General features: G+C 39.5%; 1 protein-coding gene and 4 non-coding genes across 5 annotated transcripts; all 5 read right to left on the bottom strand.

Moving 5' to 3' along the window:
• Positions 1-310: 310 nt before the first annotated feature.
• On the bottom strand, positions 311-16,585 carry RPL27A (ribosomal protein L27a). The gene is made up of 5 exons (XM_078680989.1): positions 16,552-16,585; positions 13,185-13,248; positions 4,892-4,967; positions 2,377-2,551; positions 311-485 (listed from the first exon to the last, which is right to left on the bottom strand). The coding sequence occupies exons 1-5, from the start codon at positions 16,552-16,554 to the stop codon at positions 357-359; spliced, it is 447 nt and encodes a 148-aa protein (XP_078537115.1). The 5' UTR covers positions 16,555-16,585; the 3' UTR covers positions 311-356.
• On the bottom strand, positions 2,131-2,264 carry LOC144825841 (small nucleolar RNA SNORA3/SNORA45 family). Its single transcript, XR_013609613.1, has one exon. It is a non-coding gene; the product is annotated as a small nucleolar RNA SNORA3/SNORA45 family (small nucleolar RNA).
• LOC144825842 (small nucleolar RNA SNORA3/SNORA45 family) lies at positions 3,514-3,647 on the bottom strand. Its single transcript, XR_013609614.1, has one exon. It is a non-coding gene; the product is annotated as a small nucleolar RNA SNORA3/SNORA45 family (small nucleolar RNA).
• Positions 11,085-11,217, bottom strand: LOC144825839 (small nucleolar RNA SNORA3/SNORA45 family). Its single transcript, XR_013609611.1, has one exon. It is a non-coding gene; the product is annotated as a small nucleolar RNA SNORA3/SNORA45 family (small nucleolar RNA).
• On the bottom strand, positions 13,346-13,477 carry LOC144825836 (small nucleolar RNA SNORA3/SNORA45 family). Its single transcript, XR_013609610.1, has one exon. It is a non-coding gene; the product is annotated as a small nucleolar RNA SNORA3/SNORA45 family (small nucleolar RNA).
• Positions 16,586-17,071: the final 486 nt, after the last annotated feature.

Here is a 17,071-nt window from a genome sequence, read left to right as displayed (position 1 = left end):
CTTGAAACAGAAATGCCACCCTTGTGTGATCAGAGGGTTACTAGTTGTCCCAAACAAACCTAAACTATACGGCATCATAGCGACTGGAAGCCTCATGGTCCGCTCGTCCCCAGCTTGCTGCGCCCAACAGGAAATACTCATTTACTTATATCATACTAACCACCTTGACCCGGCCAGCATTGATCAGTTCAATCTTCACACATTAAAACAAAATGGCTTGGATACTTTTAAATATACTTCTCTTTGCGGGGCTAGAGTGCTTTGGGCTTCATGTAAGGCAAAGTGTGACAAACATAAGGCAAACACAATCTATACAGAACCTTTCTTTATTCAGACCCAACTCAAGTAGTCAACACCTATGCCATGAGAACACAAGCTCCCCCAACACCCTTAATCTTCTCTTCTGCCCTTCTGCTGAAAAACTTGGCTTTTACAATTACAGGCTGTTTTGGTAGCTTGCCTTTTCCCAAGACTTTGTAGTAGCCCTAGAAAAAAAAAAAAAAAAAAGTTAGCCGAAAATAGAAGACTTCAGTAGCAGGATAGTCACATGAAACAGTTCAGTCATGTCTACAGTTTTTATGCAGAGGATTAGGAATTCCTAAACTCTAGAATACCACTGACTTCAGAGCATTTTACAATGCAACATTAAAGAGTTGACTTTAGCCTTCCCAACAGCCAGCACTCACAGGTCAGAGTAAGCTGGGTGCGACCTGCAAATTACAAGTTTTAATTCAGACAATTCAGACAAGTCGACCCCGTCCTGCCTTTAAGTAATAGTAGTACCATTAGGTGCTAAGAAAAATTTATTTTCGGTGGGTGCCACACAAGTTGTGAATAGATCAGTACCAAGAAAAGATAGCAACCCACTACATCAACAAATAAAACATTTATTGTTGAGTCAATCACATTACTAGATATATTTTGATGGGCATTACAAAGAAACAGAGGGTACAGAACTGTTGCTTTGTCAATTCAAGCATGTGGTAGTGTTTTTCGAAATAGTGGGAGAACTTTAACCCCTTCGACGCTCATGACGAGCTGAGCTAGTCATGAACCGCGGGTTTTTAAAAACTTCAGCACACAGCGGGAAAATGCGCTGCGCAGATGGAGTTAAGTATTTCACATGTCAAAAATAACGACTCCAGGCATTTCATGTCCCATCTTTTAAAGAAACCACTTCTATATTATGAACAGTGCCAAGAAGGTCACAGTAAAGGTACACAATGTTCTCGCACATAAGTTATTCAGCCTTTGATTTCAGAAAGCTGTATTTTAGTCTCACCAAAACATTCTAAAACTAGAGTATCAATATTCTATAAACAAAATGCCGAGCAGTTCAAAATATATTTCAAATGCAGCGGGATGGAGAATATGAGTTTGAGGGAGTTAAGTGCAACGCTTTTGGTGATGCAATATAAAGTTGGTATGACCACTAAGAAGATTATAGGTTAATGCAAATAATTTCCATGAATAAACATGAAGATATTCCAATGCATTTGTGGTATCTACAAATTCATTGTCTCTTTGTAGAGGGGAAGGGACAGCCACAGCCTTCAGCTTAAGATCTCTTCCTCTGGACCGTGGAGACTGAAGGAAATAAGCCCAAGAGGTGGGTTTTTAGGTAAGAAAAGATTTGCTTCACAAGACAGTCAATAAGCCATTGCTACTATGTGTACTCCTAGTACTTGCCTAATCCAAAGCAGCATCAAACCACCCACAGCCTCCTAAAGGGCCATACCAACAAAACAGTATCAGGCAAGTGGTGTTAGAGGTGGTAAAAAATGTAAATATTACTCAAAGTTTAAATCAATGGGGAATTAGATTAACTGCATCGGTGCGGCGCATTTTCCCGCTGTGCGCTGAAGATTTGAAAATACCGCAGTTCGTGACGAGCTCAGCTCGTCATCAGCGTATGAGAGGTGTACCTCATGACGAGCTCGTCATCAGCGTCTATGTGGTTAAACCCAATCTCATTGTTCCTAGTGCTCAACGTATTCTACACGAATACAAGCCTTTTCTCACAAAATGCTTATTTGTAATAGCCCGTAGGATAACTACAATGTATTCCATGGATTCAGCAAAAGCAAAATTCCTCAAAGAAAAAAAACATTTAAAATCCAATTAAAATATACCTGTGACTGAACCGGTGACTGGCTGGATTACAATAAAGCGCAGCCAGTGAATAAAGATCAGCAATTAATTTTCGAGACCGTTAGCACACCAAGACAATGAACAGTGCCAGGATGCGACTCTATAGTCTCGGTGCTCACGTGAAAAACACATTTGCCAAGTATAACACAGATGCAAACCGAAGACTTAAATGCAGGTAGAATCCATACAGAAAAAAAACTGCATTGGAATGACCCTCAAACGTACCGAGTGTACTACATCGATGATAGGAGCTGGTCCTTCAGGATTCTTCGCATAGTTAAGCCTTGTCTGCTCACTCACTAGAGTCCAGAGTTTATCCAGGTTGATTGTGGGACAGAACTGCTGATTTTTCTTCAGATGGAAATATCTCATACCGACTTTGCCAAAATACCCTGGATGGCTAGACATTAAGAGAGAAAAAAAATAAGTTAAGAAAACAAACCTTGAAGCAAATGAATACATACCGAAAAAGCAGTTCTCTGCTTTGAAAATTATGAGCAGCAGGAAGGAATCTATAGATTCAAGCTGCCAACTACAATTACCTTACATTGTCACACAATTTGCAAACATTTTATTCAATACTCAGATTGCGCCAACCACTTGCAACCATGTCAGCTCCTTCATAGGAAGCTTGTGCACAAATATGGGTACTTGCCACATTGAATTACAGGGTGTAAGAGAAGCCCCCAATGGTCACCAACGAAATCTGGCAGGGACACCATGCAGGCGCCCAATACCGAGCCAATCCTGCAAATTAGCTGAGGTGACACTGAAATAAATCGTTACGGATACTAAAGGTGCTGTGAGCCCATTTTCAGAGCCTCCCATCTTTTCTGCCAGCCATTTCTCCTGGATTTCTAATACTTGGGCATTTCAGTTTAGACTCAACTTTCAGCCACTGTTAAACCTGCAGGGCAGATAGATGGAACCAACTTTGGAACAGTCTTTCCTTCAGTTTGCCGCAATTCTAGCAGAATACGAACTTGTAAAGATGTTCAAAATATTGTGGCTAACAAAAATTATAAATCATGAACACATTATTTGTACTCTTAGGAGTTGCCTCATCCAAAGAGTTATTGAACCACCTACAATGACTGCAGGACTATACCAATAAAACAGTAATGAGAAGAGGTGTTACAGAGGAGGTATTGGAAATTTTAACTTGAGTTCAAATTCTGGGGACATTAAATTAAAAATATTCTCCGCTGCTCCTAGCGCTGGGTAGTCTAGATAAATAAAGGCCTGTTCTCCTTAAAATGCTTATTTGTAATACTGCATAGGCTAAGTACAATGAATTCCATGATGCAGCAAAGTCCCAAAAACTAAAAAAATTAAAACACCTTTGAAATCCAATTACAAAATACCTGTGACTGAACCGGTGACTGGCTGGATTACAATAAAGCGCAGCCAGTGAATAAAGATCAGCAGTTAATTTTCGAGACCGTTAGCACACCAAGACAATGAACAGTGCCAAGATGCGACTCTATAGTCCCGTTGTTAGTGTGAAAAACAAGATTGCTAACAATGACATATGCGAACCGAAGACCTTAATTGCAGGTAGAATCCATACAGACAAAAATCTGCATCAGAATGACTCAAACGTAACAAGTGTACTAAATCGATGGTCCTTCAGGATTCTTCGCATAGTTACGGTTTGTAGGCTCACCAGAGTCCAGAGTTTATACAAGTTGATTGTATGACAGAATACATCTCATCAAGATACATAGTGGAGTTAACCCCATGCGTGCGGCGGCTTTTCCCGCTGTATGCGGCGTTTTTAAAAACGCGCTCAGCATCAGCGTGCGAGCGGCGCAACTCATGACGAGCTGAGCTCATCATCAGCGCCGAAGTGGTTAATAGTAAATTTATAAGCTCCTACTTCTAGCTACCTTCATAATATTTTGCCCATGATATTCTGCAGGATCTTTTTCTCGTTCAGTCACAAGCAACTGGAGAATTTAATACACAAATTTACACTAGATGTAATAAATTTACTCTCATTGCATAAACATTGTCAAAGGAAAGACACTAAAGTGGCAGAAATGATACAGTGGTTTAGAGAATAGCCCCAAGGAGGAAAAAAACTGGTGCGTAAATATCTAAAAAAACACCAAAATAATGTTAAACAGCATAGTACGCACGTGCGTCACAATTGTTTAACGTCCTATGTATTTCAGTGTTTCGATGAGTTATTTTCAGCTAAGCAAGTTAAAAGTAGCTAACCCAGCACATTAAGTAGACCAGACAAGTTGGGTCTCTATTTTGGGGAGGTGTGAAATCAACCACCATTACAGTACCTTCTAAATGTACTAAAATAAACAAGTAATTTAAGTTTATCTGGTCACTTTAATCCAATCTATATGCCATACTTTCAATAAAAGCAGCGAGCGATGACTAATAAAAGAATCTTTTGCAAGATGCAACTCCTCAGGTCATTGATACATAGGTGGCCTCGCGGCACACCACGAAACAAACTATCTATACAAATCTCAATCAATGTACACAGTTTGACATTAACCTTTGAATATTCAAAATAATTCCCCTTTAACACAACTATGAAAACAGATACCTTAAATATTGCGCTTCTAGAATATCCTGCAAATACGGTGCACATTAATAGGACAAAGACTTTTTCCTGCATAGTTCCTACTCAACCTCTTTGGGCTTTTGCAAGTTATCCGTAAGTAGAGCCCGGCATTTCCATAATTAGACTACTAAGGTTAGTACATCAGAAACTTACTATTTGTCAAAGTTGATTCTATGATGATGCATGCCACCAGCATTTCCTCGACCACCAGGGTGCTTTCTGTGTTTACCTGAAATGAAAAAAAACATTATCTTACAAGCCATTACCACACAAACTGCCTTCGTGGAAAGCAATCGCACCCTGGTTTATCAGAACACAGTACAGATGACGTCATTATAGTGACACATTTTCACCTTGTAGAACTAAGATGGCAAAACACACCAGATGCAGGTTTCCAGTAAGTCTATAGTACGACCCTTAACTGCCCTAAATCTATGGCAGCAGTAGGACATTACTTGTCGATTTCCCTGCTATGTGCTGAACCCTTATGGTTTAACTATTTACATTTATCAAGGTTTAGACAAGATTCTTAAATGTGATTTTGCAGACGTGCATAAGTAGCATAGCAGGTTACACAAGCAGACAAATGTGCAGAAAGCAAGTAACAGATTAGCTAGAAAAAAAGTTCATAAAGCTCCCAATTAAGAGTTTGAGATAGTATTAATTCTGGCGTACAATTTCTGGAACAATGCCTCATGTTAAATTTTCTAACAACTCATGGTAGGCCACACGTGTTTCACCCTTTGTGGTCTGCTGGCCCTGGGCTTTTTCATGGTTTAATGTAACAGTACAGTAAACAGTTCTGCTCATTACGTCATAGAGGATGGCCTGATTTTGAGTCCATGATAGATGGTCAAACAGGGAAGTCAGTGCAGTCTAAGCGCCTCATTCATCTGGTCTCTGCTATAGTTTCTATCGGATAAAGTCATGGAACTTTGACACCATTTCTGCAATGTGGAGTTGTGCACTGTAGTGGTTTATTCTTTGTAGTGTGCTGGCATGTGCTGTAGAATGGTTATTGGAATTGTTATATGTCATCTCAGATGTTCACATGTCACATGCGTGATGTTTAGAGTGCTGGTCAGTCCTGAATTCTCCTTCAAGCTGGCAGCACCTTTTAAACTACTGCTTTACTTCTTTTCCAATAAAGCATTAAATCTATTCTACCTGTGTTGGAGTCACTACAGATTTGGCGACGAGGGAAACCTTTCAACTCATTTGGAAATCCTTTTCTACAACTTAATTGGATTTTTTTTTTTTTGGATTTCATTCAACCGAACAACTGAAATTTTATTAACAACTCCGCCTTCAATTTGATTTGCATCAGAACTCCTTTTCATCATTTGCGGTGAGAACCTGTGTGTTTTCTTTATTCCCTACGTTTATTACCTCTGCATCCTTTGAATCGTGTGCGGTTAAATATGCCTGACACTAATGAAAGTACTGCAAGTGGAGAAAAGTCTATTCATGGATTGAACTTAAATCCTCCCAGAGAATTTTTAATTATTCCTGGTGATCCTCCTGTTGCTTGGCTAGATTGGAAGGAGTATTTTCTAAATTACGTAGCCAATCTTGAGGATGTCAGTGGTGCTTTTACACCAGAAAGGAAGAAAAGAATCTTATTAGGTCTTGGTCTTGAAGGATTAAGAATCTATAACCAACTTGATAAAACAGACAGATCTTCTGGAGATGTTGATGTGTTCAATGCAGCACTATTGGATATGGAGGATTATTTCTCTCCTTGTGTCTGCATTGCTGTCACCAGACATTCTTTTTTTCAACGCAAGCAAGAAAAAAATGAATCAGTTGAGGATTACGTTTTTGCCTTAAGAAAATTAGCTGTCAAATGCAAATTTGCCCAGCTGCATGATTATCTTATTCGTGATCAAATTGTCATGTACACTAAAACCAAAACCATACAAAACAAGTTGTGGGTTGAAGGTGATGGAACTTTGAAAGAAATTGTTGCCATGGTCAAAAAGGCAGAACTTTCTGAACGCTGTGCTAAAGCTTCTCTTTCCAATGACAAAAAAGAAACTGAAATTGTTAACAAAATTTCTGAGGGTAAAACTTGTTAAACATAACAAAGATTTCAAATCAGGGAGTATGAGAAGGGAAACCTTTGATTCAAGAAAAGGTCCTGATCCTGTGTGTTACAGATGTGGGAGTTATTCTCATCTTGCTCATTATCCTAAATGTCCAGCCAAAAATACTAAGTGTTTAGTTTGTGGTGTTATGGGCCATTTTGCAAAGGTTTGTAAAAAGAAAATGTATAAGAATTTCAAAAGCAAAATTGCATGTATCCAAGAAACTGAACATGATGTTAGTTCATCATCTGATGATGAAGTATTACAGGTACAGAACATAGTTTAAAAAAAAGGTTGTTTTGAATATTTCTGATGTTGATTCAAGCAAACCTTTTTGTCAAGTTTCCTTAGGAGGAATTCTAACAACTTGCTGCAGATTCAGGTTCACCCTATACTATAGTTAAGCATGTATGGGAGGAGAAATGTATTAACCAAATTGGAAATTGGTTAGAACCTTCTGATATTTCACCTGTTAGCTACACAGACAACACTATTGAAATTTTAGGTTTTAGAGTTTTAATTTTTAGATTCAAAGGGAGGCATGCTACGTGTAAATTATATGTCTCTAAAGATGGACCATCTGTTCTTGGTTGGAGGGATCAGAGGAGTTTACATATAATTCTGGATCCAAACAGCAAAGAACAAGTTTTGGTTTCTAGACACTAAAAAGTGGGTAATGGATGAATTTCCGTCTGTGTTTACAGGGAACATGGGTAAACTGAAAGGTTTTACACACCAAATCAGATTAAAAGATAATGCTATTCCTAAAATTCATAAAGCTAGGAATATTCCTATCATTATTAAGGATGAGGTCAAGTCTGAATTGGATAAATTACTAAATTCCAACATTATTGAAACTGTAGAGGCTGCTGAGTGGGTTTCTCCGTTGGTCGTCGCACGTGTGGATTTGAGATATTTGAACAGCCAGATCTTGGTTGATCAATATCCACTCCCACGTATAGACGAGATGTTGTCCCTCACCAAAGATGCCAAGGTATTTTCCACCTTAGACCTATCTGCAGCCTATCATCAGGTAGTCCTTGATCGTGAGAGTAGACATCTAACATCGTTTGCCACTCCTTTTGGTTGCTTCAGGTTTAAAAGAATGCCTTTTGGCTTAGCCTCTGCCGCGGCAGTATTTCAAAGGTTAATGGCTAATCTTTTTGGACACAAAGGTGTGATCTTCTTCCAGGATGATATTTTGATCATGGGGAAGGATAAGACTCACCATAACAATCTCCTGAGAAAGGTTTTAAAAATTCTAGCTGATAATGGATTAGTGGGGGAACTTAGCAAATGTAAATTTTCCGAAAGGTCTGTTACGTACCTCGGACATGAAATTTGTGATGGAGGTATTAAACCCAAAGCAAAGTTAGTGGAGGCTATTGTAAACTCACCAGAACCTAAGTCCAAGGATGAGCTCAGATCATTCTTAGGATTAGCTGAGTTTTACTCAAAATTTGTTAACCAGTTTTCACAGAAAACCTTTCACATGCGTGTCTAATGAAGAACAAATCACCTTTTTTGTGGGAAGAAAAGTATAAATGTGCGTTTAAAGAAATTAAATCTGCAATAATTAATGCACCTATGCTGCAAGGATTTGATCCCTTTGCAAAGACGTATCTGACCACTGACGCTAGCGGGGTTGGTTTGGGCAGTGTTCTGTCACAGGTTTCTGAGCAAGGCAGTGAAGTTGTCATAGCTTTCGCTTCTCGTTCTTTATCGCCTTGTGAAGAAAAATACTCTGTGATCGAGCGTGAAACCCTGGCTGTTGTGTGGTCAATGGAACATTTTCGTAAATTTATTTGGGGTAAACAATTCATCTTACGCTCTGACCACAAACCCATAACTAAGCTTCTTACTACGGAAGGTTTGAGCAGGGCGTCAGCCAGGATTGCAAGGCTGTCAATGAGGCTTTAGGATTATATGTATACCATACAATATGTACCCGGGGCAAAGAATGTGGTAGCTGATTTCTTAAGTAGGTTACCTTTACCCATGAAAGAAGTTGATCTAAACTCATGGAATGATTGTTATGTTGCTGGAGTTTTTTTCTAGTTCTCAAGGTTTATCAAAAGAAGAATGTGAATCTAAATCTATCAAAGATGTTACACTTGAAGCAATCAAGACCAAAATCAACCACGGTTGGTTTGTCCAATCTAAAGCCGATGTCCAGTATAAGCCATTCTGGGAAGTCAAAGATGAACTCAGTGTTGATGGGGATTTCTTATGTCGTGGTGATAAACTTGTGCCACCTTTAGGTGTGCGTCAGAAGATTATATCTTTAGGGCATGATGGACACCCAGGTATTTCCAGAACCAAAAAGAATGTAAAAGCTTTGTACTGGTGGCCTGGGATTGACATGGAGATTGAGAGGTCAGTTCGTGATTGTGTTCAGTGTGAGTGTTCTGACAAAAGTCAAAAAACACTCAATCCCCCAATGTCATCTCTTAATTGTCCTAAATTGCCCTGGGAGGATTTGGCTTTAGACATTATGGGGCCAATCATGTGGCAAGATGACTGTCAAGCATATTCTGGTTTTAGTTGATTTATTCTCGAGGTGGATTGAACTGAAGGTTGTTGATAGAGTAAACACTGACACAGTTATAACCTTTTTAGATGAGTGTTTTATCAGGGAGGGTCTTCCTGCCTCTATATTAACTGACAACGGTGTTCAGTTCAAGTCTGACGCTATGAAAGTCTTTATGGATTCTACAGGCATTAAACAAAGATTCAGCGCTATACCATCCTCAAGGTAATTCAGTTGTCGAGAGAGTTAACAGAGTCATTAAGGGGACTTTACAACTTGCCAGTAAGAATAGAAAAGATTTGTACAATGAATTAGATAAAATGTTGGTCGTATAGAATCACTGTTCATGAGACTTGTGGTGAAAGCCCTTTTGGTTTGATGAGAGGCAGATTTCCTTATTCCAAGTTAAATCCTGTGTGGATGGGCAGGAGTAGAGAATATATTTGGAATGCTGACAAGGTCATTAACATCTGCAAATCTCAGAACAAGAGTAAATCTTACTATGATAGAAAACATGGGACTAAGGAAACTCGTGTTGGTCAATTAGTTAGAGTCAAGTTGACTAGGAAGGTTGGTAAACTGCAGCCTCGTTTTTCGGATCCTAGAACCATAACTAAAGTTATGCGTAACACTGTCATGTTGGATGATAGATCCATTCATCATTTAAGATTGCTTTGGCCAGGGTGTCTGATGCTATTAAAACTAAGAAGGAGGATGTGGGTGATGTTGGTGAATTTTGGTGGTTGTCTCCAGTTGTGCTTTCTGACTCAGGTTCTGCTTCTTCCAACTGTGATGTTCCTCTCAACGGTATGGGTTGTCAACCTTTGGTTCCACATGGTGACTGAGGTCCTGGCAGATTCATCTGAGTCATTACTTCCATATCCTCAATCTTCTCCCCACACTTTTTCAAATTCTTGTGCTGACCTTCCACGGGCTCCCAGTAATGTGGATTCCTCTATTGATAAAGAGCTACAATTCCAAACTTCCACCAGAAGTGGAAGGAAAATTGTGGCTCCTAAATTCTTAAAGGACTAGGTTTGTAAATAAGTATTTTTTCCTGTTTTATTTGTGTTTTTTATTCTTTTGTCTTTTCATTAATTGTATATTTAAGGAGGGGGATGTGTAGTGATGTTTATTCTTTGTAGTGTGCTGGCATGTGCTGTAGAATGGTTATTGGAATGGTTATGTCATCTCAGAATGTTCACATGTCATATGCATGATGTTTAGAGTGCTGGTCAGTCCTGAATTCTCCTTCAAGCTGGCAGCACCTTTTATACTACTGCTTTACTTCTTTTCCAATAAAGCATTAAATCTATTCTACCTGTGTTGGAGTCACTACATGCACACAAAACATATTTGGGAAAGGTACCCCAGCTGTACAAGCGGGCATGTTCTTTTTCTCTGTGGTAAAACATTTTTTCATATGGATAATCATTTCTTTACTTCCGCGCCATGTTTTGGAGGGTGGAAGATTAAGGAAAGCCGGTTTGAGTTCCACTTCCCACCCAAAGATATTTCATCCTGAACGTATATGTTCACTGTAAAAGTGTAATGAGAACAATGCACATCACATTCACTCGTGTGATGTGAATAGCTTGAAAAGAAAAAAAATACTGAGCCACAGATTTGATAAGCCACCACAATAACGGTATGCAGTGCAGAGCACTAATGAAAAGTACTAATCATCAAAAACACACAGCATTAAGATAGATTATGAAAAATACAGTGGCCATGTTACTGAACCGGTGACTGGCTGGGGTACGAAACAAAGCAGCCAGTGAATAAAGATCAGTAATTTCTGTTCGAGAACTCTAGCACACCAGGACAACAACAAAAATGTCAGATGTGACTCTAGTCTCGGCACTAAAAGCTCAGCAGTAATATAGACTACAAGCATAAGAACCAGGCCGTGAAGACCACTGGCAACTCTAAATCACTGGCAAACCAGCACAATCCCGTAAGCGCCGACAAATGCTCCGCTATTTGAACCATGAGGATGAAAATATCTATGAAAGTTAATGTAACCGAAAACTGTTAAAAAAGGCTTATAAACAAACCTGCTTTATATAAAATTCTCTTGGGTGTGCTTAACAAAATAAATAAAACCAGGCTCAGCGGTTTTGCTCACTCAGAGTGGCTGAAATAAAAAGTATTGGCAAAGCCTAAAGGTCTCGCCTTAACAAGCCACTGCTTTTTATTTTACCTGTACAACATGGCAATCGACCCTGTTGAAAAGGCAAGGTAAAAAGTCAAAAATGGACACTGCACCTACAGAAACATGGCAATGTCACAATATCGAACTAAATTCTTGAAATCTTGGTACTTACCAATGATGCTGAAGGGTCACAATGCAGCAGGAGAAAAGTTAAAGCAATCTCTTGCACAAGCTGTAAAACTCTAGCTGGCAATGCAATGGTTGGAACAGGGCTGCTGACAGGTGTCGCAAGAGCAGATCAATTTGATTTCAGCCCTCGGATGTAGGTGAGGTGACTTGAGAGACTGGGACCAAGATGACAGTGAATGATGCAAATCAGACGAGTCACCTTGCAAGTTGGTTTTGTGGGGTTGATCCGTTTTGTAAACTGCGGCCCAAAACAAATCCAGGTTTACTGTATGGTGTTCTTTACACATGCCTCGATAAATCTACTTGTGCGCTCGCTAATAGCAGGTAAAATGTTATCTAGTCGATCTATTTTTAGCACCTACTAATCTCACCTGGCGAGGAAATTTAGGCAGAAAAGTAACAGGTGTTCGGTTTATTTAAAAGTAAATGAGCAATAAAAGATGCCATTAAATCTTCCTTTTATCTGGACACATTTGATTGACTATTCACAACATGAGGTCAAATGTCATTCTGCCTTTTAACTGATTCCTCCTTGGAAAATTAGGTTTATTTTTCTCTCTAACTAGAGTAAGAGGTTTTTTTCAACTGAGCTGTCTGGAGATGTTTTTTCTCTAACAATTAGATAAATGCTAGTAAATTAATATTTCAAATATATCAGGAATTACAGAAGCACATTTGTTTGTAATTAAGTATGATGCAAACGGATAAACAGGAGCAAACCTAAGCAGAACAGTATACTTGATGTGCAAATGACATTTGCAGAAACTATTTCCAAACATTGATATTTTAACACTATATAGATTCATCAGTAAATCTGCATGTCAGTGGGAAGGTCTGTGGCCATTTCATTGTAAAATCTGCTGATTGCAAGTGCCAGTGTGCTACCACGTCATGCTTTAATTAAAAATTGTCCTCTTAAACAAGATTTGAGCAACATTCCTGCCCCCACCTCGATGAAAATGCTGGCAATGAACTAAGAGGCAAGTCAATGGTCATGTGTATCCCATATGTGGCTAGATTTGTATCATATATGGAAATAAGTTTAGTCTATTAAATCAAGCAAGAGTTTTTGTACAGCAGAAACGCTGAACTGGCAGATTTGATGGTGCTCTCATTTGGAATGGAATATTTAGCATGCCATATTTTACTTTTCAACTGTTTTGGTGCATGCTTATTTTGAACTTTTTCTTCAAGTTAAGCATGAGTCTTCTCTGACATAGCTACTAGGGGTTGAGCTCACATTCAAATTATTGAAACCTTGTGTTGGACCTAACAAGCTGGTGACTATTACTAGTGGTAGACTGTTTAACCCAAATAGTTTTTCATGTTTATACATAGCCATCACAGCACCTGTATACCAAGAAGGGCAAAGTAAGGTGCCAAACCACCATATTCAACAATTCTCCTTTATTGTCACAAGTAGGGTCGCTACTGCCAGCCGTCATGTCATATTATGCACACAGACCAAATAATTACATTACCCACCTATGCGGCCATGACCATGGCTCACGTGGCCTCTGAGCTTTCTGGTCTTACTGGTTCGTGCTGGCTGGCGAAAAAAAGAAAAACATGGTTATAGAAAAGTAACATTTAACTGATGATCTTTCACGTGACAAAAGTCAAACTTAAACATTGTAAATCACAGCAAATGTCACTGACCAGGTGACTGGCTTGGTCCAAAGAAACAAAAACCAGTGAATAAAGATCAGTAGTTATTCTACGAATGCTCTAGCACACCAAGACAATAGACAGTGTCAAGATGAGACTCTAGCTTCGCTTTAACATACGAAACTGTACATCTACTTAGTTCAATAAGAACAGGGGGCGGGGTTACTTGGGTACAGGAAAATACTGGGTTCAGGAAGACAGGGCTGGGCAAAACTACGGACAGCCCATTTTAATTCCCAATACCTGAACCTTCTACTTAGCCATCAATGAAAAGAACATCAAGAACCTACAGACAACATAGTTCACAGTTAGAAAAGTTAAGTGGAAGGCACTTCATTCAGCAAAGCCAACACCTTGGTCTACTGCTAGCAGTCTACAGTTCGAACCCTCAAATCTCTTTAGGAAGGAGAAACATATTCAAGATTCTACAACCAACAAATGTTCCGAAACAGTCTAAACAGTCCAAATTAAGCTCATTACAGGGTACCCCATTTCTGGATATTTACTTTCATTTTAGGCAATTCAGTTTGCACTTACCCGCAATTTTTTTGTGCTACTCCTATAGTGTTTTCACATATTAATTGAATGAACATATACGGCTGCAACTAATTTCTACATTTGCTTTTTGATAAAAACACTTGCACTTCAATAGCTGATGGATATCAGCACGCATACAATTCACAAGTGAAAATATCAGCACTGCGGTACAATCACATGCACATACTAAGTTTTTTTTAAAACATTAGGTGCTCTAGTCTTTTACTCCACTCCAATATCAAAAGTCTGAGCCTTGGCTGGCAGCACTGAGAATCAGAAGTCTACCAATCTTCAGATTCTCTCATGTTTCTAAATAGAGAAACAGGTGATTCAGTCGGTCTCAATCGTAAAAACTGTGTTTTTATTTTAATGCACGCCACTTGCTACATTATTCAAATGGAAGCCTAGAGCAGGGCATTAATAAGGAAAATAGTAAAGGGAGGAGAGACCTAGCCCTGCATAACTCAACATGTAAAGCATTTTGAGGTGGACTACAAGCGCCAATCAAGAGCTTGCTTTTCAGTAAGAAATAAAAGAATCCTGGATTGAGTAGCTCCTGCTGTATTGATACTCAAAGTACGGCTCGTGAGCTTGTAGCCCTTTTGACCTTTACATGCGCCCTCTGGTGAACAGCGTTGAGCACGAATATCCAGGATAACAATGTTAAGATGGCTAGCATTAATTAGCCTGCCAATAAATGCTAGCCAATTTTTTTTAGACCTTACACAATCTCCGACCCAACCAGACCCCCTACCGCCACCCTGCTGGCATCAATGCAGCCCTCAGTCGCACCAGACCGTATTTTGTGGCCCCTGGGCAAGTGTTTGCGAGTACTCATGTCCTACAGCCTAAGAGACTCTGCATCACAGTAATCTATTAAATATAACCTTCAAATATCAGTATTACAAATCACTTACTCCAGGGATGGGCAATCTACCGCTACCCAAGAGGGCCAAGAAAAATCTACTCGCACACTCACTATGACGAGGAAGATTTTATCAGGTCGAGCTATTTATAGGACCAACTGGTCTGTTCTAGGGAGTGAACTTATACAGGAAAGAACAGGCACTGTTCATTCAGAAAATGAATGACCAATAAAGATTCCTTTAAACTCATCTTCAGGGGTCTACATTGAGTCCAACTCAAATGTTTACATCACTTCCCTGGCTCAACTGATTAGATCCGTCAGGTCCTCAGTGAGCCCTCACTGCAATGATAGCTAATTGGTGATAGGTTATCCGATTCTGTTAAAGGGACTGCTCATTTCAAGGCATGCATGAATATCATTGCAAGAATGGATGAACCTAAATTTTGTAAAACAGAGGTCTTGCTGTTTGGTAACAATGGCATTTTGGAACAGGACCTGTTGGACACCCAACTTAGGACCCCCACCGCTAGAATGATCTAGAAATCAGGTTGTTGGTTGATGAATACCAACAAGGTAATGCCTTCTCTCTTCATATGCGGAGCTGAAGAAAGCAGTTCCCAGCACTTCTCTAAAATAGATTACTGCAATGCATTCTTTGTAGGATCTCAACAAGAGTACTCCAACTTCAGACGCTCCTAAATGCAGCAGCCAGAGGGACATTAATAGGGGCTTTATACAGCTTGCAAATAGTATAAAGTTCCAAAATATATTTAAAAAGTGTGTGCAGCTGCCAAGCTGAATTCCATCATTAGTGATAAGGAGGAAAATGGCTGCTCGGCGACTTAAAATATTTGCCCTGAATTGCATAAATGTAAACTAATTAATGGGTCAATAGCAGTTTAATCGGGCGGAGTAGATCATTTAAGTCACTACACCTGCAGGTCTAGTAACTTATTTTTCAAGGCCCAAGATCCTGGCAATTTGTTACACACAAGCAGCCAATAACCAGTCACGTATATCGTTCAATACCTAATCTGCGGGAAAATACTGCAGTTAGAAATCCGAGATACGGCTTGCTCCAAAATACTATATTGTCCAATAGACCTTTAGACTATGAAGTAAGCAGAACGTCATTCAATGTTGCCTCTTCACGCAGTAAAAGACAAATCCAGAATTGAGCAAAAATACACAAAAATGTCATTTAGTGCTATGCGTAAGTGAGAAACGCATCCTTGCATACATTTTCAATCTAAGCTCATATTGCTCTGAAAACAAAATAGCGCGAAAAAACACAAGTGATACAGACAACCAGTCGTGTTCTGGTCATTCGCAGTCTCCCCCTACTCCGGGGCTAAAATGTTGCCAGAAATGTAACACAGGATTAGACCTGGTCAACAAGACACGTCTTTTACGTGAATGTTTTGGCCAAGAACGGTCAGGGGGCTCCACGTTTCACGTCCCGTTTGCCTTTCGATTCCATTTGAAAGCACACGCAATGAAATTGCCAAGTATATGTGTAAAGAAAGAACCCATGAATACACCACCACAATTTGAAGCAATACTGTAGGATCCCGCTAAATACTAACATCCTCAGTTCCCCCGTGACTATAAATCATTCTCAAAATCCAAACTGCAAAACGTGCACGATTCCTCCCAATAAGACTAGCTTTGCCAAACAGCAAGTTCGAATTATGTATAGGGGCTCTCCATAACAAGAAACCCCATGCAACCATTACTAAATAAGCTAAAAAGAACAGAGCTCCCCAAACCCACACCTACCATCTCGGCAGCCGCAGGAAAAAGAGGAAACTTCGGTCTGAATCTCGCGATAGCAAGAGCACAGGAAGTGCTACAATCCCCGCCCAGTGATCAAGGCCGTTGCCACGTGCTTTTATTAATTTATAATATTACGCTTAGTTTTACCGAATGACTCTATGACGCGTAAAAGTCGCTTTCTCGCCTTCAAGAAACAAAGACTCTGTTCCAATTAGTTTTTTAAAAGCCATTTTCATCGGCAAAATATTGCTCCGGTAGATAACGGAGGTGGGGAGGTGGAGTTTGAAAGAGGGGTATCAACCAATCGGACTGCCCAGCAAACAAGCAGCTACGTTATTCGAGAGTAAGGCCGAAGCTGTTATCAAAAAGAACGGACAAGAATCATGACTAACGTGGTGGACATCTTTAAATAGGAATCTTTTAGGGAAGTTCATATTAGTGCCGCCATAGAAGGGTATAATACAGAACGATTTATTGTTTCCATTAAAGTTAAGAAGCAGGCCAATTACTTACTTTGATGCTC

The sequence above is a fragment of the Lissotriton helveticus genome, chromosome 3_1 (assembly GCF_964261635.1).
Source record: "Lissotriton helveticus chromosome 3_1, aLisHel1.1, whole genome shotgun sequence".
Taxonomy (NCBI): domain Eukaryota; kingdom Metazoa; phylum Chordata; class Amphibia; order Caudata; family Salamandridae; genus Lissotriton; species Lissotriton helveticus.
This window is presented reverse-complemented; position numbering and strand designations above follow the sequence as displayed.

Coding starts and splice junctions, on each gene's coding strand:
- RPL27A (XM_078680989.1), bottom strand. Junction 4,968..13,184: donor CCATGGTCATGGCCGCATAG/GTGGGTAATGTA, acceptor TTTTCATTTCAG/GTAAACACAGAAAGCACCCT. Junction 486..2,376: donor TCATCGATGTAGTACACTCG/GTACGTTTGAGG, acceptor TTTTTTTTCTAG/GGCTACTACAAAGTCTTGGG.